At 41.7% G+C, this 22193-nt stretch overlaps 1 protein-coding gene across 9 annotated transcripts in view; it reads left to right on the plus strand.

Annotated features, from left to right (window-relative positions):
* LOC130167390 (latent-transforming growth factor beta-binding protein 4-like) overlaps positions 1-22193 on the plus strand; it is a 128226-nt gene that overhangs the window by 34114 nt on the left and 71919 nt on the right. For all 9 annotated transcript variants that reach the window (XM_056373539.1, XM_056373532.1, XM_056373530.1 and 6 more), the window contains exons 5-9: positions 571-792; positions 13376-13639; positions 14463-14539; positions 15392-15574; positions 17476-17578. In XM_056373539.1, the coding sequence (XP_056229514.1) occupies positions 571-792; positions 13376-13639; positions 14463-14539; positions 15392-15574; positions 17476-17578 (849 nt within the window). The remainder of the gene's footprint in view (positions 1-570; positions 793-13375; positions 13640-14462; positions 14540-15391; positions 15575-17475; positions 17579-22193) is intronic.

Raw genomic sequence — 22193 nt, forward strand, 5'->3', positions numbered from 1 at the left:
TACCAGAAAAAGGCCATAAAAACACAAGAGCCGGAGGAGTGAAGGTGAGAGAGGGAGAGAGAGACTCATGCTCTAATACGCTCTCTCTCTCCGTGGCGACTGATGGACCAGGTCCCTGCTAAACATTTAGTTTGGAGCTGAGCCCAGTCCTGCACACTGCTTTCAATTATCTCTCTACCCCCCCCCCCCACCCTCCACCCCCACACCCCCACCCCACCCCCCAGCTCAGGCGCAGTTGCTCACTCACTCACTCACTCACTCACTCACTCGGTGTTTAGGGAAAAACAGAGAGTGCAGAGAGAGCGGGGGAAGCGTCTGGTCGTTTTCTTCTTCCTTCCTTCCCTCTTTTTTTCCTGCGACACTCGTTTTCACTCGACCCACAGAGTAAGAAAGAGAGAGAGATAGAAGGGGGGGGGCGAGTGACGTAGTGTTAGAGTGGAGTGAGAGGGGAGAGGTTTGGGAGTTTGGACAATGCAACACACTCAGAAACTGTGACTACAACACTCGACATGCTGCAGCCTCGACTCTGCTGTTCTCTGTCCGTCATCTTCATCATCTCTCTTCTGCCAGCTGATGGACAGACAGCCACAGAAGGGGGAGGGGGAGGAGGAGGAGGGGTGGAGAGGATCCAGGTGATGTTCACGCCAACCATCTGCAAGGTGCGCTGCAGCCAGGGCCGATGCGTCAACTACTGTGAGAGAGGCAACATGACCACGCTGTACAGCAACAGTGAGGGCGGAGGAGGAAGAGGGGGAAGGAGAGACGGCTCTCACGGACCAGGCTTCAGAATCTGTAAGTGCAACTTTTATTTTTACTCTCAACATTCATTGTCTGTAAGTGTTCGGACTCACCTAATCCCAGTCCTGTTGCCAGAAACACTGATCCTGAGTCAGAACTGGGTGAAACGAGGAGAATCAGGATCAGAAACAGGTCTTTTCCCCTGCACGTTTTCACATTAGTGTTGCTGTTGTGCTGATCCCTGTTGATATGACAGGTTTTATCACCCTAACCCTAACACACACACACACACACACACACACACACACACGCAACAGACTGTAAAATTCTCACACTTACTTTAATCTCTGCAGAGATTAGATCAATGTTATTTTTGTAAAAACAGACATTCACAATACGACACAGTGCAGCAGGTAACTTCGTCTCTAAACAAAGAGCTTCATACACAGAAGTACCACAACAGGCCAGATGTGCCTTCAGGACTGAACACCTGGATTTAAAACAAAATCATTTAATTACAATGCGATCAGTGCAATCAGAGGACGATTAATAATAATAAAATGAATCTGAAGGAATGTTACACCTGGAAGCCACACAAACACACAAACACACACACAGACACACACACACACACACACACAGGTGTGGGGAAACTCCTGAACACAGATGTCTAACACCCAGTTTCCAACAATGGCAAACTGGTGACACCTCGTTCGACCAAGCCTCCCACCTGTGCACAGAGAACACAGACAGAATCTGAGGATCAGAAAAATACCTGTCTTGAAGCTCCGAGTGTTGGAGCTGAAAACACAGAGAGATCAACTGCTGCTGTAAATATCTGATCTCAACATATGAGGTTACATGTGTAATGTGTGAAGCTGCTCCAGCTGTGTCATGTGACCTGCAGCTCTTTGATGGTTGGCAGAGTGCAGAGTCTGAAATGGAGCCAGGGAATAGTTGTGTAGTCTGAACTGATTCCAGGTCAGTATTTGTTAAATCATTCCTGCTGGCAGCAGGTCTCAGCTGTCACAGGTCAGACTTCACAGAGAAGAAAACACTGATGTAGACTTCTTTGGTTTAAATTGAAAGCTTCAAATCACCCCTCTCATTTTTTCCCAGCGGCCTTTGGTTCCAGGTATTTTTATGCAAATGAACCTGAATCAGGTAATGATCCATCCCAGCCAACACTTACTCAGTCTGAGTAGCAGGGAACCATCAGAAAAATCTAATCATGGTTGCTTTCGCTTCCAACATCTGATAGTTAGATGCCAAAACTTTGGAAACTCACTGTTTTGTACTTGTTTTTTCATTTTTCAAAAGAGTCACAATAACGTCACTTTGACAGTGAAATAAAGCCGACCAGAGCCAGGCTCACAGCTAACACCAGGTGTTAACAGCACATACCTACTGGTTTTGATTATTTGTGGCTCAGTGTTGGATTTCTGGAGCCAGGGTCACATCCAGGAATGGTGCCGAATGGCTGTTGAGTCTCCATTAGTTTCCAAAAGGAGAGAATGACACAGAGACAGAGGCTACGTCCACACTAAGACAGTTTTGATTTAGAGCTCCATATTTTCCTCTTCTTGTGTTTTATCTGAATTGTTGATCCATAAGAAGATATATTTTTGGTTTTAAGAACCAAAAACCATCTCAGTGTAGTTTTACATCTCCTCTCTCAGGCTTCTCTCTGGAGCTCTAGGAACAACAGTTCAGAGAGCCAATCAGAAGAGAGGAGGCTCTCAGCCTCTTTTCTGATTGGCTGACTGTTGATCTGAATGATGGGACCAGAGATTTCTTTACTTGGACAAAGGATGAGGTGGAACTGTCACTGAAAGTTATGGCAGTGGACTGTGAGTCCTTGTTTTCTTCTTAAAAAGGGTCACCTGATAGGAGCAAGACCAAGCAGGGAAGGATATGTCATGACTGACAAGACACCATCTGGAGGCTTTTTCCAAAAGTCTCATACTAAAACACAACCCCAGAGTTTTCAAACTAAATCGGGATCAACAAAAAATTCTGTTGTAGGGGCTCAAAAACTAGTAGGAGTAGTAGTGTGGACCCCAAAAAAACTACCGCACGTAATGTAGTAGTGTGGATGGAGCCAGAGTGTGTGTCTCAGTTTGTTCATAAATAAACCCTATTGTAAACCAGCCCCTCAATCGGATCCAGGCTGTGAGGTGATTTTGTATGTGTACACATGTTTAGACATCACAAATAAACTGTAATTATAATCATGAATCAATTAAAAAATCAGAGAAAAATGAGCTAGCAGAACGAAATTCAGAATCCTCCTATTTTTAAGTTTCCCTCAGTATCACAGTAATCCAGTGATAGCTGTCTGTACATCATGATACACTGCAGACAGGAGCTGCTGGTAATGTGACAGTTTGACTTAATGTAATAAACAAACATGTAGCATGTAGCAGCATCATGGGAACTGTAGTTCCAAAACTTAGAGCATCATTATCCCCTGATTAGAAAATAAATAAAGAATAACAGAATAAAAGAAGAAACAAAATCCATTAATATTAACTTGTGTTGAACACCCGAAGACATACAGACAGAAAACAAAAAATTTAAAAAACTGTCCAACAACATGTTTAGTACAACTCACTTGAAAACTGATGGCATTTCATTGTAGTCCAACTTGACATACGTAGCATGCCTAGCTAATACATGTTGTGACTCTGCCAGAAGCCTGTAAATTAAATACAGAGAGAAGAAAACAGTAAAAAGCCGAGGGTTAGAAAAATTATGTCATCCCTTTGTGCTCTCTTCTTCTTTAATGGTTTGACGGACTCAACTCATGATATTCACATAACAGTAGCAGTAGTGGATGGAAGTGAACGTTAATGCAGATTTTCTGGATATTTGGGAAATAATTTGTATGGAAAGTTGAGGCAAAAAGAAAGACAGAGAGAGAGGAACAAGAGGGGGCCAGAGGGGGGCAGAGGGGGGAGGAACACAATGACATATGGCTTTCATTTATCATTAACTTAACACACACACACACACACACACACACACACACACACACACACACACACACACACACACACACACACAAACACAAATGCAGGAGGAGGTGATGACATCATGGGGTCAAAAGGTCAATCCCCTTGTCCAAACAGCTGGTCCTCCATCACTTTGTTTTTCTGTCTCTGAATTAACTTTTTCAGCACAAATTTTACAACGCAACCTGTCACACCTTCACCTGCTGTGTGTGTGTGTGTGTGTGTGTGTGTGTGTGTGTGTGTGTGTGTGTGTGTGTGTGTGTGTGTGTGTGTGTGTGTGTGTGTGTGTGTGTGTGTGTGTGGAACCTAAAATCTGAGTTTATCAGTGGTTAGAAAAACAGCAAGGCTCTGAAATGTTTGAACCGCACACTGTACATTTGTACCTGAGCCCAGAAATAATTTATTTTGTGTTTCCACCATGAAATAACTCAGTGATGACCACCGTTTAACAGGACATCTGAACCTCTCACCATCTCTCTTTTTTTGTTTCTCCTGTTCTTTTCCTCTTTGCTCCTCATTCTTTCCACCATGACCTCCATCTCCCCCTTTGCTTTCTATCCATGACTTTCTATCATTTTTCATCCTCTCTGCTTTTTTCGTTTCCAACAGAACATTGCAGCAATGTGTGATGACTGATAGTTGAGCACATGGATTCAAAACCAAATCCTGGGTTTTATCCAGTCAAATATTTCAACAACTAAACTATTTTGGTTTTGTGACACACTGCCGGTCTGGTTCAGTTGAGGGCTGAAACATTTTGTTGATTAATCCATTATCAACAGAACAAATTCCCAAGTATCTGTATGATTCCTCAAGAGTCATTGGTCAAATACAGTTTAAATGGCAGAATGGTCAGAGTCAGTGGTGGAGAAAATCATGTACTTTGTGTTTGTGTTTTTCTGCCTTTAAGACCAGTCTGTGACAGTTGGAAAGCATCAAAAGCAGACATGGAGATGAGTCAAGGCCTGTGCTCGAGAGGGGCCTGAGGCATTTAAACTTGTATCATCAGCAAAAAAATAGACATTGAAGTATTGATTATGAACAATTATGTTATTCATGTATAATGTAATCAAAAAGTTGTTTTCATTTGTGGTGACTTCAATATTGATTTTCTCAATTCAAATAAGCACAAAATGACTGACGAATTTATCAATACAATGTACAGCATGAGTTTATATCCAGAAATCACCAGACCTAGTAGAATCACATCCCATTGTGCCACTTTAATCGATAACATATTTACCTATGATATTGAAAATAATACAATGAGCGGACTATTAATTAATGACATCAGTGACCACCTACCAGTGTTTACAGTTTATAACAGCAACTGCCAGCGAAATCAGCCAGAGGAAAAACTAAAATACAGACGTGTGAGGACAGAGGAAACTATGACTATACTTAAGAATGATTTACTGGCACAAAATTGGGAAAAGGTATATAATGAAAGTGATATTGATAGTGCATATGAAACCTTTTTAAGAATATTCACAGCATTATATGATAAAAATTGTCCAATAAAACGATACCACAGAAAACAAAAATACAAAGATCGACCATGGTTCACGAAGGGATTACAAAATGCCTGTAAAAAGAAAAATACACAATATAGAGAATTTATAAAACTAAGGACTAAAGAGGCAGAAAAGAAATATAAAAACTATAAAAACAAGTTAACGAATATTATAAGGGTATGTAGGAGAGAATATGGGACATATTAAATAGTATTATTAAAAATAGTGCTAAACAACAGAGCTACCCTCAATATTTTATTGATAATAATATTAAAAAGGACAATATGGACGATGTGGTCAATAGCTTTAATCATTTTTTTGTAAATGTTGGACCAAACCTGGCAAGAAAAATTCCAGATCCAGTGTTATCTGAGAATTGGAATGATAACCTTATAGTGAGAAATCCCAGTTCAATGTTCCTTACAGCAGTGGAAGAAAAAGAAATAATAGATATAGTAAATAAATGCAAATACAAAACATCTACTGATTCAAATGAAATTGACATGAAAGTTGTAAAAAAAAAGGTCATTGAGGGGATTTCTGAACCACTTACATACATCTGTAACTTATTATTCCAAACCGGAAAATTTCCTGACAACATGAAAATAGCTAAAGTTGTGCTGCTATATAAAACTGGGGATAGACACCACTTCACAAATTACAGGCCAGTTTGTTTACTTCCACAATTCTCCAAAATTCTAGAAAAACTATTCAATAACAGATTAGACAAACTCATAAACAAACATAAATTACTTTCTGACAGTCAATATGGATTTAGAGCAAACAGCTCAACATCACTGGCATTAACGGAATCAATTGAGGAGATCACAAACGCTATAGATCACAAACTGCATTCAGTTGGAGTATTCATAGATCTCAAAAAAGCTTTTTATACAATTAATCATAACATATTAATCAATAAACTTGAACGGTACGGGATCAGGGGGTTAGTATTGCACTGGGTGAGAAGTTATTTAAGTAACAGAAAACAATTTGTGAAGTTGGGGGAAAATTCATCGTCATGCTTGGACATTGCTTGTGGCGTCCCACAGGGGTCAGTATTAGGTCCAACACTATTTATACTTTACATAAATGACATATGCAAAGTTTCAAGAACATTAAAATTATTGTTATTTGCAGATGACACTAGTATTTTTTTTTCTGGGGGACATTTACATGAACTACTGGGGAGGATCACCACTGAAATGTGCAAACTGAAAATATGGTTTGACAGAAACAAATTATCGTTAAACTTAAGTAAAACCAAATTCATGTTATTCGGCAATTGCAATAAGAATACACAAGTAGAGTTACAAATAGATGGGGTGGACATTGAAAGAGTATATGAAAACAAGTTTCTTGGGGTAACAATTGATGATAGAATAAACTGGAAGTCTCATATAAAACATGTACAAAGCAAACTGTCAAGAAGCATTTCAGTTCTGAGCAAAGCAAAACACATTCTGGACCACAAATCACTCCACATTCTCTACTGTTCACTGATTTTACCATATTGACGATACTGTGCAGAGGTTTGGGGCAATACTTATAAATGTACAATACAATCTCTATCCATACTGCAGAAAAGAGCCATAAGAATAATTAATAATACCGGTTATAGAGATCACACAAATTCACTATTCTTAAAATCAATAACATTCAAATTCACTGACCTGGTTCATTTCAAAACAGCACAAATTATGTACAAAGCAATAAATAATCTACTTCCTGGAAATATTCAACAATTGTTTTTTTTACAGAGTTGGGGGTTATAATCTGAGGGGTGAGTTCACCTTAAAACATCAGCGGGCACGTACAACACTAAAAAGTTTTTGTCCGTCAGTTTGTGGAGTGAGGCTGTGGAACAGACTGGGTGTGGAGCTCAAGCAATGTCCAAGCATGATCCAGTTTAAAAAGCGTTACAAACACATGGTTTTCACGAGGTACAGGGAGGAAGAAGGGGTTTAATAACCGAGTGTTTTCATAAATGATAAATGATTTATGTATTTGTTTATTTAATCTATTTATTTTCTACTTCTTTTTTTTTTTTCTCTTTTTTATGTAAATGTGTATGTTTGGGGAGAAAGATTGATAATTGAGTAGTGGAGAAGGGGTAGGTTTAAGTAAGCATATGCTTCATCCTACTCCTTTTCGGACACGTTGGGTTCACATTATTATTTTTGTTTTGACTATTGTTATTGGATTTGTTTGTTTTTCAGTTTACTTTGTTGTGTTACTCGCACATGTTCGAAATAAACTAAACTAAACTAAACTAAACTAAACTAAACAGTAGTAGTAAGTAGACACTTGTGGCATCCCAGTTCTGATGGAAAATGGCTTGACGGAAAACCATCAGCAACGACTTGAGCCATGGGGATTGAGGTATTTTGGTGTCTCTGACACAGATGACAGGACAGTGATCACTAACTGCAAGGGGAGGATTTTTGACATTTGGTGTGGTGGATTTATCTATGAACTGAAAAAGATTTAGTTCCAGACATTGTTCTTTCACGTTGTTCGGGCTGTCAGAGAAGCAGTCCATGTTAAGATCCCCATTATTATTAACTCAGAGGAGGCATACAGTGACCAGAGCTTTGCAATGTCATCATGTTAATGAGACTCCACCTCCCTTACTTCCTCTATAACATCTAAAAACATTGTATCCATTTATAGTGATGTCATTATTTGGTATCTTTGGATGTTTCCATCAAAACTTGGACATCTGGGAAGATTTCATGTATCAAAATGTGTCTATAGTCAGTTTCTGAGATGTTTCAAGTGTAGCATACTCTTTAAAGGGAGCAAAGGGTGGCTGAGTAGGCACAATAGACACAGGAGAATAAATTAGATTTTTGAAGGTGGCACGCTTAGATTGACTCACATGCCCAGCAAGACGGACAGATTTATAAATAACAGAAATGGTGTGTACAACTGACATCAATTGTTTTGTCCCCGACCAATTTCAATGTTTCCCACCACCTCTAAATTACTGTCTGCATTCCCAGAAGAGATAAAAATTGTCAAGATAAGGGAGACAGTGGGCACCACAGGCTGATGAAAGCGAGGTGTGCAGAGACAAAGGCCTGCTGAAACCCCTGTTCACAGTGCAACAGATCACTTTTCAGTAACTCCTTGTCATTGTCTCATTAAGTACTGTTGAAGAAAATTCACTCAAGTCCTTAGTTTCAAGTTTGCTGTAGGGAAGTAAGTTTAATGGTATCCCAGGATACGGTGAGCCAACTGACACAGAGCGGGTCTGAGGCAGTAGACTGACCCAGAGTGTAGGGCAGGGGGACAGTTATACAGTTCAAGACAATGGGATGGACATCGGTATTTGCATATACCTGGGGTTACAGACATTTGGTCAGACAGGAAAGGAATTTACAACAAAAGGTAATGTTTATCAAGAGGTCTTGTAGTGTAGCACCTGGGTTCAAGTTATCAGGGGGTAGAAGGGGCTCTTAGGCTGGATCAGCATATGCATGGATAGGGCAGGCGGGGCCCCTAGACTGAATCAACATATGCACAGGTAAGATATTGTTGTTAAGACGATAAAGCGTTGGTGATGTAAGGGGGAAGAAGGGGTGTTCTCCTTGATGAAAGGATCAAGGGGCCAACTCAGTAGGGTTATAGGGTTGTTCGTAGGTGTCAGCAAGTCTACACTGAATACACTGAAATCTGTGTATATTCTTCCTCAGTACGAATGACATTCGTACTTAAATGAACAATAAGTTTGTTAATGTCTGGTTCAGTTCGTTAGCGAGGATCTTGATAGCTTTCATTGATCTTTCTCGGACAGTTTATTCTGACATTCCCCATGATGGAGCCACCTATGACCAGGATTGTAACCTGATGTAGGAGTTGTGTTGTTGGCATGGAGCTGGTCACCCTGGAGGCAGACTGCTGGTAAAATCCACTGAGACCCAAAGCTGCTGGTGAAAGGGCTCCACTCTCCACTTGACTTTAAAGGTGATGGCAGTGGACTTCCTGTGGGTTCCAGGCCAACAATGGTCAGATGTTGCTCTAGCTTTCCCAGCACATCGAGCCTGTTACTCAGCTGGTTAAACCCTGGAGGTTAGAGAAACGTCAAGGGTTCTTGTCTCTTTTCCTCTATTGAAGTTAGCATGTTAACCAGCTAGCCCTGGTCTGGCCGTACCATCTTGTCACTTTCCAATACCGAGTCACGAGCTGCTGAGAGGACATATTATAACCTTTTGTCTTGTAAACACAATGACGACTGAAGCTCTTGGCAAGACTGATAATAAACAGCACTTACAAATAGCTCCTTTAAAGTAATTTATAACTTAAGATCCAAAAGTCTGATGACAAAAGTCTTTTACCTTATTAAAAATGAAGGTTAAGCAGTGGCACATGTAGCATCTAAAGAGCCATGTCCCTCAGGAGCTGGTGGAGACCAAACACAAAGCTAAAAGAGAGGGAACACTTGACTGAGATTCATCAGGTGACACAGACAACACAACACATGTTGATCTGTAACTGCTGGATGTGGAAATAAACAGCTGTTTGATCACATCAGACAGAACTTCTTTAACTGATAATATGTCAGATGTTGAGTTGTGAGTCACAGTATTCCTTTAATCAGACCTCCGCTGTCAGAGCAGAATGAATCATTTCACTTGTTATCAACTCATTCCTTAATGTTTTCTTCCTGTTTATTCTCTGTCACATTATTTGTGTTTATATCATTTCATCTCTTTAATCTCTCCTTGTTTATGGCTGCATGCTCCTTTTACCAGCTCTCTACTTTTCTTCTCTTTTGCCCAACTTCCCTCCAGAAACCTCCTCCTCCTCCAAACTGATACAGTCCATCTGTGGGCGGCGCCCAGGATAATAATTAGGTCACTGTGTTTACACTGAAACACACACATATGTGCAACATGTGTCTTGTAGAATAAACAAACATTTCACATACAAAGTTTGCAAACACACACGCACATACAGACACACACACACACACACACACACACGTACACACTTGGGTAGACATGAAACATGACATGCAAAACACTTGCAGTTGGGAGCACAAGTATATCTTACACAAACAGTATCAGTGGTGGGATACGTACTCAGATCCTTTACTAGAAAGTAAAACCATGTAATATATATTACATACGTACATATATTATATGTATGTTTATAGGCTCCAGCATGTTGATATGGCGGATTGGTCCCGACCACATACTGCCTATCATGGCCATACATGACTGAGTATCCTGCGCCAGCCGTCCAGGGATGCATCTCAGGGAGCCAGCAAGGTCACGCATTCCTCTGACAGGTGAACATTCATGGCCCCAGCATCCAGGTGCAGTCCCAGATACTGCACCTCCTGATTGCAGAGCACTGTCCAGAACTGACAGCAAGGCCCAGTAGCATGATATGTTGGATCACCAGCTCTATTTTAGCCCTGGTTTTCTGCTGTGAGGAGGTGAGGATCAGCCAGCAAAGTGTATGCCTGCCTGCCCCATCCCCTCTGTCAAGGGGAGGGAGGCGTGGCGGGCGCTGGAAAGGCCAAGAGGCCGTTAGCGCTAGCAGAGAGGAGGCCACTTCCATCCTCACGGCTTCAGGTGGCCTACATCCTGGGCACGAGGTAACTGAAGCCAATCTAGCAAGCTCCAAAGCCACCTTTCCAGCTCAGCAAGCAGTTGTCTCAGGCAGCTATGTCGCTGTGCCCCCATCAACACTGTCATCTTGTGAGAAGCCCAGAGGGCTGTGGGGAGCAGACCCTATGCTTAGGTGGAGAATTCAGTGTTTTTCTGTGTGTGCACAGCGATGCACGACTGTGTGTCACATCATTCCTGATGTCAAAGGTAGACACAGAAGCATCCACAGAGCCAGAGACGTGACTGTCCCTGTCTCACTTCTGTTTGTTGCCATGTCAGGTTGTCGAGGAGGATCGGGCTTCACACACTGTTCACTCCCATCCAGTGCGCCTCTCCTCCCTGCAGAAGCAAGCATCTTAAATCAGTGCAGTAAAAGCGTTATCTTCTTCATCTCTCCAACGCAAGTCGCATACACAGCCTTTATGTTAGTGGCTGAGAAAAGCGCGGGGGGGGGGGGGGGGGGGGGGTCTACACAGACCGTTATTGCCTCACACGTGTCAACATGCTGGCATTGCCGTTGTTTGCTCCTTTGTTTATACTTCTCTTTATTTCCAAATGTGTTTTCTTATTTGTTTACAGAATTATTCTTTTCACTCCTATCACTCCATTCCAGCAAAGAGAACTATTCAACCACAGCCCTGCTTTTAAAGCTGCAGGTTTCCTTCCTGCCTCAGAGACCTCGGGGTGTTATCGACTCATTAGCTGAAATCTGGGTAACAATACACCAACATCCTGTCAGACGAGCTCAAACAGGAAGTAGGAAGTGGCTGGCTGGTTCGGTTGGCGCCTGGTCCACTTTCACCTCCATCCCATCAGAGCAGCAGCTTTGTTTTACATCAACACATCACCTGGCCTCACACAGAACCCAGTGTTATCGCACAGCGACTGTAAACATGATGGATGTGTGTTGGTGTTGGCCTCAGACCTGTGTGTGTGAGAGAGAGTGTGTGTGTATATTTCTCCCTGAAATGTAGTGAGGTACAAGTATAAATTGTATTAAAGAGAAACATTAAAGTAAAATACAAGTACCAATAGGTACACATTAATGTACAGACTCTTCCACCTGAGCTATTGTCACCATCTGTCTGTGACCTCTGACCTAAAGTACTGTGTGTGTGTGTGTGTGTGTGTGTGTGTGTGTGTGTGTGTGTGTGTGTGTGTGTGTGTGTGTGTGTGTGTGTGTGTGTGTGTGTGTGTGTGTGTGTGTGTGTGTGCGCGCGCAATGAAGTCTGTTGGTAACTGGTCAGACTGAAACTTGACGTGGCTCTTATTTTTATTTGATCAATTGATGCTCTTTCAACAAATTAGTGTTAAATGTGAGAAAGTCAAAATGTATTGTTTTCAGATATGAAGAAGCCATCAACTAAACTCTTTCCAGTATCCAGTCCACTTATCAAATCTGAACCTTTTCTAACCCCTTATTAAATCTCATGAAGTTCATAAATAACTCCAGGTTACTGGTTGAGTTTCAGGTGGACATGAAACAAACTCTCCTGGTTGAATCATTAGAACAACAGATGAATTACAGTTTTAGTAAATATCTGGTTCTTTATTGTTTCTATTTCATGTCATGACTCCAACACAGAGTTTTGTTTACAGTCTCTTAACTAAAGGAGACAGTTTCTTAATGACTAAATATACGTCCTGTGTTCCCAAACACAGTCCTCCCTCCACATTGGTTAGATATTTTATCAGCCATTCCCATGCCTGTAAATTAAGAGCTTCTGTTTTTTTCTTGTGTCTTAAAATAAGATGAGGAAAACATAACCAGCCATCCTATAGGATATCTTATGTTTTCTGCACAGTAATAAATACACTGCTCAGGTGAGGAGAAGTGAACTTATGGCTCCAGGGATGCATTTCACTAAACATTAGTGACAGAACTGTAACAATTACAGTGTCGATAAAACTGATTTTACAATCTGCATCTTTAATTAACTCACTTTTAAATTCGTGAATACTTTTGGATGAATTCAGTAACCATGGTGACATGTTTCTTTAAACCTGCAACAACTGAATCTCTACCAGCAGCTGAAGCTGATGGGTGTTGTTCACAGTGGAGGTCAGAAGATGAACCTGTATGTTGGTTATGTTGTGTTTCTTGTTCAGTAACACTGAGGGAAAGTGAAACGTTGAATACAGAATGAGGAGAAATGTCACTAGGTCCAGCAGCTGCTCACACTCTGCACTGATGGAGTGGACTACACCATGTGCAGGCTCCATCACTGTTTATTCCTCCATCAATAATAATTTACTTAATGATGATAGTGATGTTAAAATTAGATGTAGCTGATAAAATCCAGCAGATAATGTGAGGCCCTCTGTATGTTTGGACTCTTGGTCATTAGCTCTACTGCTCCCCACACTCCAAACCCCCTGATTTTCTTTCCTCCGATCCCAGCTGTTGTGCTGCTAACAGCTACCAGCTAACAGGGATCCAAATAAAGAAGATAGTAGTCTGAAGATGTCTTTGTTGTCTCTCCTGCAGTCCTCTGCCCTCTGCTCTGTAAGAACGGAGGCGTCTGCCTGCAGAAGGATCGCTGTTTCTGCCCACCAACCTTCACTGGAAAGTTCTGCCAGATCCCTGTTGCCCCCACCTCCGCCGCAGCTTCCCCTGCCGCAGCTGCCCCATCCTCCACCAATGAGATCGTCAAGCCTGCGCTCTTCACCGCCATGGCAGCCAATCAGGAGATGACCAGGTCAGAGTTCCTCTTGCCACTGGGACAGAACCAGGAGGCAGCAAGGTCTGGAGGTGAGTCTCTCTAACCATTTGCACGTCTTCTAACCAATAAGGATGTTTTTCTGATTGCATGATGAAAGTCTGCAGTTGAACTCAAGTTTCTGTACTTTAGATGTATGATGGTAATTTGTTGCAGTTAAATTTCATTCTTCATGTATTATCTGCACCATTAAAAGCTCAACAAGTCTGAACTCTCAGCACATCCTCTGCTCCAACGACTGTCATAACACACCTCGTACACTGTTATAGATGAGGAGCATACAAAGGCTGTGACAAGAGACATTGTGCTTTATGGTCACCAAGGCAACAAGGACTCCCTGAAATTGGTCATTTAAGTTTTTATTAATTTTAACATTTTGACATTATGCAAAAACACAATGGGACATAGAAAAATAAAAATCACAACAGAGAGCCATATAAACAAGACCGGCAGAACAACTGTCTTCTGTTTATGAACCCAAACCCTCTGAGATGCTGCACTGTGTCAGAAGATGAGGTTTGTGTTAGCTTGGCTTTGGACGTCATTTACCAGCATGCCAGATTTATCCCCGGACACGTTTGCTGGAATTCTGTAAAGATTGTTTGAGCGATGTCCCAATAATGTGATTTTTAACTCTGATTAATTTGTTAATTCACAAAAGTACTGATCAGAGGCAGAAAAAATATGGTTAATGGTCAACCCCACAACATTGACCTGGATCAGCACTTCTTCAAAGAGATTACTTCTTACTACTTATGGCCTAAGAAAGTCTGACTCCTGTCATATTGTGTGTGTATATATATATATATATATATATATATATATATATATGTATGTATTTGTGAACATTTGCAGTTCCTAGTCCGTCCATGGTGAAGGTCAGAGTGCAGCACCCCCCTGAGGCCAGCGTGAAGATCCACCAGGTGGTGAAGGTGAGAACTTTGAGCTGCTTTGTAGCTGTGCTCGGTGATGGGACAGATTCCTGTGGTTGTCATTAAGAGGTGATCACACCAGACGGTGACTGTGAGTCATCACGTGTTGAATTTCATTGATCATCATGTTGTGATGATCATTCTACAGATTTCTGTTGTCCAAATGAAAGATTCAAAGGTTTGTAGAGGTTTTATTTGGCTGCTGATTCGACTGATCTCCAACACAGGAGGGGCTGTGACACACTGATAATGGGTCTGGGTTTGTTGTCTGTACATACATGAGTACACAGCAAACAGGAGCTAATCACAGCTGAGCAACTTTTAATGGGGACAGTTTCACAAAATGTCAAATATAAGGGAGGCCAAGTTGTGGAGCACAGCTAACATGATTACATGGCAACAATAGCTCCAAAACCTGAGTCATGTTTAGCCGCTAAATAAATGTAAGAATAATAACTTATATCATATATATATATGAATATATTTATGACATCACTGAGTCTCAGCAGGCCCCATTAATGGAGTGTTGGGGGCGCAGTTGTCTTGATTTTGTCAGAATCCCAGGTCTAGACCAAATCAGGAAAAACAGATGTAGATGGGGGTGTCTGCATACTTTTGGCCATGTAGTGTGAGTAACATGTTCATCACTGTAGCTGCTGTAGAATAACACCTGGTGTCACACACATGGCTTCTGTGGTCCAGTGTTGGTGCTCGTCAATAATCACTTATCATTCCTTACTGAATCATTGTGAATGTAATGTTTTGATGATGATGTCATTATGTTTTCAGATGACGTCACAGACAACAGTGTTATTTCGTTTCTGAGCAGTTTCTTTCCTCACATCGTTCCAGGTGTCTGGATTCAGTCCCACCCTGCGGACGCTCTCTTCTCCCTCCTCCTCCTCCTCCTCGGGGTCAGCAGGTGCTCCGGCTCCAGCAGGGAGGCCAGTCCAGGCCCAGACAGTGAGGGGGGATGGGACATACACCCAGTATTCTGGGTTCAAGTACTGCTTCAGAGAGGTCAAAGATGGACAGGTGAGACGCAGCAGGGAGGGGGGCTCACTTTTGGAACTGCTTTACCTGGTTTTAATAAGTAACGAGAATAAAAACCTGCTCTGTAAGGTCCTGATTGCGTCCCTACAGTCTTACCAGTTTCAGGACAGGAGGTCACAGAGATCATTAGGATTCATCTTGATGGGGATCACTTTCAAACTGGTACGATTATTTTCTCAAGTTGAGATGTTTCAGTCTGGACCAACTGACCGACACTGACACTACAAATACTTCTGTAACACAAAATTAAGTATATTTTTTCTGCCTTTTATAAATGCTGGATACATTCTAGTCTTCAAGCATCAGACAATCCTTCAAATGAAACTGAAAGATCTAAGAAGGAAAAGACTGTTGAACTGCTCAGAGCTCACATCTGCACTGAGGCCATGAGCTGTGATAACCAGTCACAAGTGGACTTTGTTTAATTTTAACGGAGCCAAAGAGGTCAGAAAATAGGCATCATCTTGTTTGATGACAGCTGGTGTACAGGTGTGTAATGACACACACAGATGTGTTGGAAATTGGTGCAAATGTCCTTTATATGAGTTTTCACATCAACGGAGCAACATTTGTTCGTTTAGGGATAATTTAGTTTTTCATTACAGTGTTGTTCAAGTCTTTTATTGTGAAAATACATGAGTGATTTAATGTTTTGCGACCCTGTAATGAGTTGTGACTACACGCTGAGGACACTCCGCTGGTTCACATTAGCTCTCTGGCTGCAGAGAGAAGCAGTGTGTTAACACTTCTCTCCTTTCTGATAAAAAAATCCCTCCTCAGCCATATTGTGTTCCATAATAAAATGCAGCTCTGTTTTCAGATGCTGGGACACAGTCCTCATGTCCAACTGACACAACACACTTCACACAACTACTGACAACTCTGTCATTCTGCTGTTAGTTCACTGGACCTTGGACCTTATTTCATGTTCAGTGCTGAGTCATGTTAAGGACTTTATTTCTGTAGCTGGAAATGGTGATATCTGTCAGCTGGTCCGTCCTCCACTTTGGTCCTCACTCAAACATGATTGTGATAAAACGTGGTTCAGACATTCATGCTCCTCTCGGGATGAACTGTAATGATCAAGTCAGGTCTTTACTGAATACACATGAAACCGGTGGCTCCAGTCTCTCCCCACAGCAGACTGGTTTTACTGGTTTTATGTAAGATAACTTGCATACCTCATCTACATGATACCGTCAGTACAGCTGCTGGAAACACCTGCTGTGATGGGACAGGTACTGCACAAATACTGGTACACCAACTTCATCAGTCCAGGAAATGAGGTTTACTGCTGCTGGTAAAATACATTTCTACTCAGAGCTGCAGGGAGTCACTTATACAGGTTCATCACTTTAGTGCTGATGATGTTTGAAGCTGCTTGTCCTGACAGTTACACCATATGTCCTCATCTTATGCAGTGTCAGCTAATATATTTTTCATCAATTAAATTGATTTAATTTTTTTAATAGTTTACTCATCTTGAGACCCATCAGTTTCACAATATTCGTGTAACAATTTAATTCCTTTTCATCTAGTTTATCTATGCAACTTTAAAACAAACTGATGACTCCCAACCCCCCCAGCTCCACTTAGGAATATTTCAATTCTTAGTATTTTCTTTTAATATTTTCTATCCTGGTGTATTTAAACCCTTTGGTGGTATGTGTAGTACTTGTATGTGTCCACACCAGATTCTAGTAGAAACCTCATCCTCTCTATGTCCTGTGTATATACTAGAAGTGACAATCAAACTGATTTTAACTTTGTCACTAGTTAAATAGGCTCTTGTAAGTGCGACTAAAATGCAGCTGTGTTCTGGTTTGTATGTTCAGTGTATTAACAGGAAATGTGTGTGTGTGCGTGTGTGTGCGTGTGTGCAGTGCAGCTCTCCTCTGCCTGGACTGAGGAGCAGGGAAATGTGCTGCAGAGGCATCGGGAAGGGCTGGGGAATCACCGACTGTGTCCTCTGTCCTGATAGTACAGGTACACACACACACACACACACACACACCACAGAACAGAAGCTACTGTTTAGTGTTACGCTGGGAACACACTGGATGCGTTGTGTGAGTGTGGCGGCTGATGTCACACCTGCAGCATCTCTGCTGCTGCAGCTCTGTCTCTATACGTAGAGTTTACAGGTTACTGGAATGTTGAATTTCTTGTCATTCTAAATTAATTTGTAATTTATTTATGACAAAAAACATCAGTAATGTGTCACTGTCTCCACATGCAGTTGCTAAAATGGTTAAAAAATACATGTATATTTTTTCATGAATCATATTCAGATTCAGACCAGACAGAGACAACAATAGTGGAAGGAGTCCGTTTTATGTCATGTTGATGCTATGATGTCACTATGACATCAACAGGTCTTTTCTCTGTCTGTCTCTGCTGGGTGACATGTGCGGCACACGTGAAAAATAGGAGAGAGGCCGAATCTCTAGATCATTCCACATGTGAGAGACATGCGTCTCATGCAGGCAGTGGTCCACTCCAATCTGTTAACGTGTTTTGAAATGAAAATGAACAGCCGCCATGCTCACATCCTGTGTGTTCCTGGTCTTATACATGATTGACATCTTTGTAATGGAATATGACTTTGTCCAGATCAGGTAAGACAGGTAAAACCCCTCCTCAAGTCAATGGGTGGGTCTTCTACAAAAAATGGATGGCACATGTAAAACTGACCTGTATGAGTCTGAGTCATGAATTCAAAACATCTTGCTCCGTTCTTTTCATGTGCACAGACTGTGCAGAAACATAGCCTTCACTCAGTCACTGATTATGTAACACAGGATGAGCTGGGTTTGGCTGACGGACGTGGACAGGTAGCTTAGAGAGATATGACCTGAACTAGATCCTGTCTCAGAGGCAGTAGCATCAGGGACATGGTTTAGAACAGAGCTATTCAATTGTGTTGTTCAGGGGGCCACATGTCCTGAAAGCTAAGGGCCCGGGGGCCAGACATTTTCCTGAGCTATTCTCATTATGTATGTATACTTGACAACACAACATGGCATCACATTTTCAAAACTGTTAATTTGCCACATTGCGAAAGTAGCCTAATCATTGACTAAAAACAAAGATAAATAGGCCTGCTCTAAGTAATCAGGCCAAGTGGTTAATTAGATTTTCTGTGCAACACAAGCTCCAATATTAACAAGAGTAACCACATAGTTTTCTACAACACACCATGTCAGCTGTCTGGTATATCTTTTGGTTAATTCTGACATCTCTTACAAAGCAAATCACAGCATTTTATAAGGCAAACGACAGAAGAGAGCAAAGAGAATTAAAAAGTTCAAGATGAACTTAACCTGCCTGAGCATTTGATGCCACACAACTAGTGATGGGTGTTGTTAGATATTGTATTGTTAAACAAATCACTATTATACACTGATTTTGTAATGCTGGAAATGTAAAACAAATGTGATACACAATGATTTACTACAGGACTGTTTCTGTGACTGTATTTTTACTGTGCAGCCTGCGGCCCCCACATCACTGACCCCCTCACCTGCTCTTCACACTGAATTTAGGAACACACCCAGAACAATCAGCTGGTTAATGTTTACTTTTCATCATTAACCCATGTTCATATAATTCAGTGAACTGTGTGTGTGTGGGCTCCAGACTGCAGCGTAAAAAACACTCCTGATGCAACGACGGATGAACTACAGGCTGATGGTCGAAAACAGCATTTCTCCGTCTGTATGTGACAGACTTTCACTGGATGTGACCTACACTGAGCGTATAGGTCTCTCTGCCATTGAGCAGCATCTGTGTGTGTGTGTGTGTGTGTGTGTGTGGTGTGTGTGTGTGTGCTGCACGGTGCTCCAGCATGAAGCAGAGCTGCCCCTGCCCCTCATACATACAGGCTCAGAGAGAGAGAGAGAGAGAGAGAGAGAGAGAGAGAGAGAGAGAGATGTCGGACCTTATCTCTACTACACGACGGCCGTTTAATACCGGGTTTCAGTTCCATCCCTGTACTGTAGTTGAAAGTTTGGAACAGTCACTGCAGTTACTTCCTGGGACTGGTGAAACTGTTTACCAAGGGGGCTGCTGCATTATTAGAGCCTCTCTGTGGTTTAGAGGATTTATTGTAGAAAAAATGTATTTGTAATCAAAGATTGATCGGCGGACCATCAGACTTGATGGCCCATGAAGTTGGCCCATGGGCCACCAGTTGAATAGGCCTGGTTTAGAACGTGAGCTGGTCTCAGCACAGCCTGAGCAGGCCTGAGGAGAGGGGCCCCCCATCTGCAGCCTGGCTCTCAGTTTGGTGTAGGGGGAGAACTGGCTGGTTTTGTTTTCTTTGTGTCACAGTCTGATCTCTGATCAGTGACTCACTTGTTCTCACTTGAGAGGAAATCTGAAAGGATGGAGATATTAATATTTTATACTTTTTGTTTCATTATGGTGCTCCCGAGTTTAGCAGTAATTCAACAGAATACAGTTAGCTATTGTCTGCATTTGAACATACCCAAACAAATGTTGCGTAAAATAGTAATGTCAGTTGTATCATAGGCAGAATCACAGTCACAGTGAGCCAGACAGCAGCTGCTACACAAGAGATACACACTCTGAACAGCCACCCATCTTAGCTTTCCTGCTAGCGGTTAATGTACAAACATGAACACACGTATTGTCCTGCAGCTCAGCTCGTGAAACAAGCGACCAAACAAACAGCCACCGGAGAAAAGTGAGCGCTGAATGTCTGTTTACAGGCTGGATCACTTATCAGCTGCAGAACATTTAACAGCCTGTAAACATAGCTGCCAGTAAATCATTCAGACGGATGGCACAGGACCATCCATGCATTGTGGTGTTCCAGGCCTTTAACCTGGTCACTCTCAGCTTCACTTAGTAACATGGGGCCAGATGAGTGACAAGGCGGAGGAAGGACCCAGGAAAACTTACCCCAACTGCAACAACAAAACCATGTTGTAAAGGAAATGTTCTTCAGGCAGGAAAAAGCCTTTATTTTTGATTGATTTAGCCTATGTCCGACTATATCAAGGCTTTTGATACGTCCCCTTTGTGCTTTGCCTCAGAGCCTGAAGAATGTCTTGCTCACTGTGGTCAGATCTTCATCTTCTAAAGCACCTTAAATCTTCCTGGATCCGCTGCAGGTGTCACACAGTCAGCATCAGGCCTCCTCTTCTCTCTTTCAGTTAGAGCTGAAACAATAAGTCAATGAATTAATTAGTTGATCAAGAGAAAAACAATTAGCAACTATTTCAATAACTGATCATTTTAGTCATTCTTCAAGCAGAAAACACTTCTGGTTGTACTGCTCGTCTTTGTCTAAAGTGATTAAAAAAAACAGTCTCTTTAAGTTTTGAACTGTTGCTGAAACAAAACAAGACACGTGATGTTGTTGGGCCTCAGGAAGGTATACCTGACTTTCGTTTAACGTCTTACAGACCAAATGATTCAGTGTTGCGGCCTTGTTCTTTGCCTCAGAACTGGCCACAGTACTGGTTCTGTGTGATCTGCATCAAGCTCCTTTATGATTTAATGTTTATTCATGAAGGGACTTTTGCTGACCGATAAATCATATTTTCATCATCATCTTGATGTGAACATGCGCAATAAACATTGTAAAAGACTGAAATGCAAAGAATTAGGGAAAATGGAAATTTTACTTTTATTTACACATGCCATCCATTCACACAGGGCTTTATTTAGTTTAGACATTTTACATTTGTTTCCAGAGATATAGAGTTTATATACAGTGACTGCTGCTGTGAACATTGTTGTTGCTGCTCTAGAAACTAATTTTGTTTATTCTATTCCTTTTGTATTGTTTTTTTTTTATTTTATTAATTAAGAGCCAGATAAGCTGTACTGTATTGATGAGATAAGATAAACATAACATTATATAGCTTCACCCAATGAGATAACCTCCACTGTCAATTTGGTGGTGACTGTGAGGTTAGCTAGCACCATGGTAGAGGAAGACAGAGGATATGCACACTTCAATATTTGTTTATTACACCTCTGCCCTGGCAACAGCCAGAACAACAAAGCATATTGTTTTCTGCTTGTCCTGCATCCGTCCCATTCTCATGGACACAACATCTCAGTAACACCTTGATGGAACTTCTGCTGATTTGATTTGAAACTGATTTGACTTTAATGGTCAAAGGTCAAGATCAGTGTGACTTCACACAACACTTTTTAGCCATTACTAAAAACTAAAAAGCAATTATAACAAAATTTCACACAAATGGTTCTGTCACGGGGTGTTGTAGGACCCAGTTGCAGCACAATCAAACAGATGAGTAGTTGGAAATGACTTTTATTGATGCTTTCAACAGGATGAATGTAGCAATGGTGAGTCACCACAGGTTGCAGGTAAGTATGGACTTGGCTCAGGTAATAACAGTTTTCAGTTCATGGGTTAAGCAGAGTTCGTGGGGAGACTTGGGTGAACTCAGAGTTCGTGGATAGAGTGAAGGCACCGTTGGGGGGCAAGCAGCGCTTGTGGTCAATGAGGAAGCGGAGTCGGCGACAGGCAGGCAGCAGAGCAGACAAACCCAGAGGGAGCAGGCAGAAGAGTTGTCGTGGTCAGGCGGATGACTGAAGAACC

Source organism: Seriola aureovittata, chromosome 4 (assembly GCF_021018895.1).
Source record: "Seriola aureovittata isolate HTS-2021-v1 ecotype China chromosome 4, ASM2101889v1, whole genome shotgun sequence".
In the NCBI taxonomy this organism is placed as follows: domain Eukaryota; kingdom Metazoa; phylum Chordata; class Actinopteri; order Carangiformes; family Carangidae; genus Seriola; species Seriola aureovittata.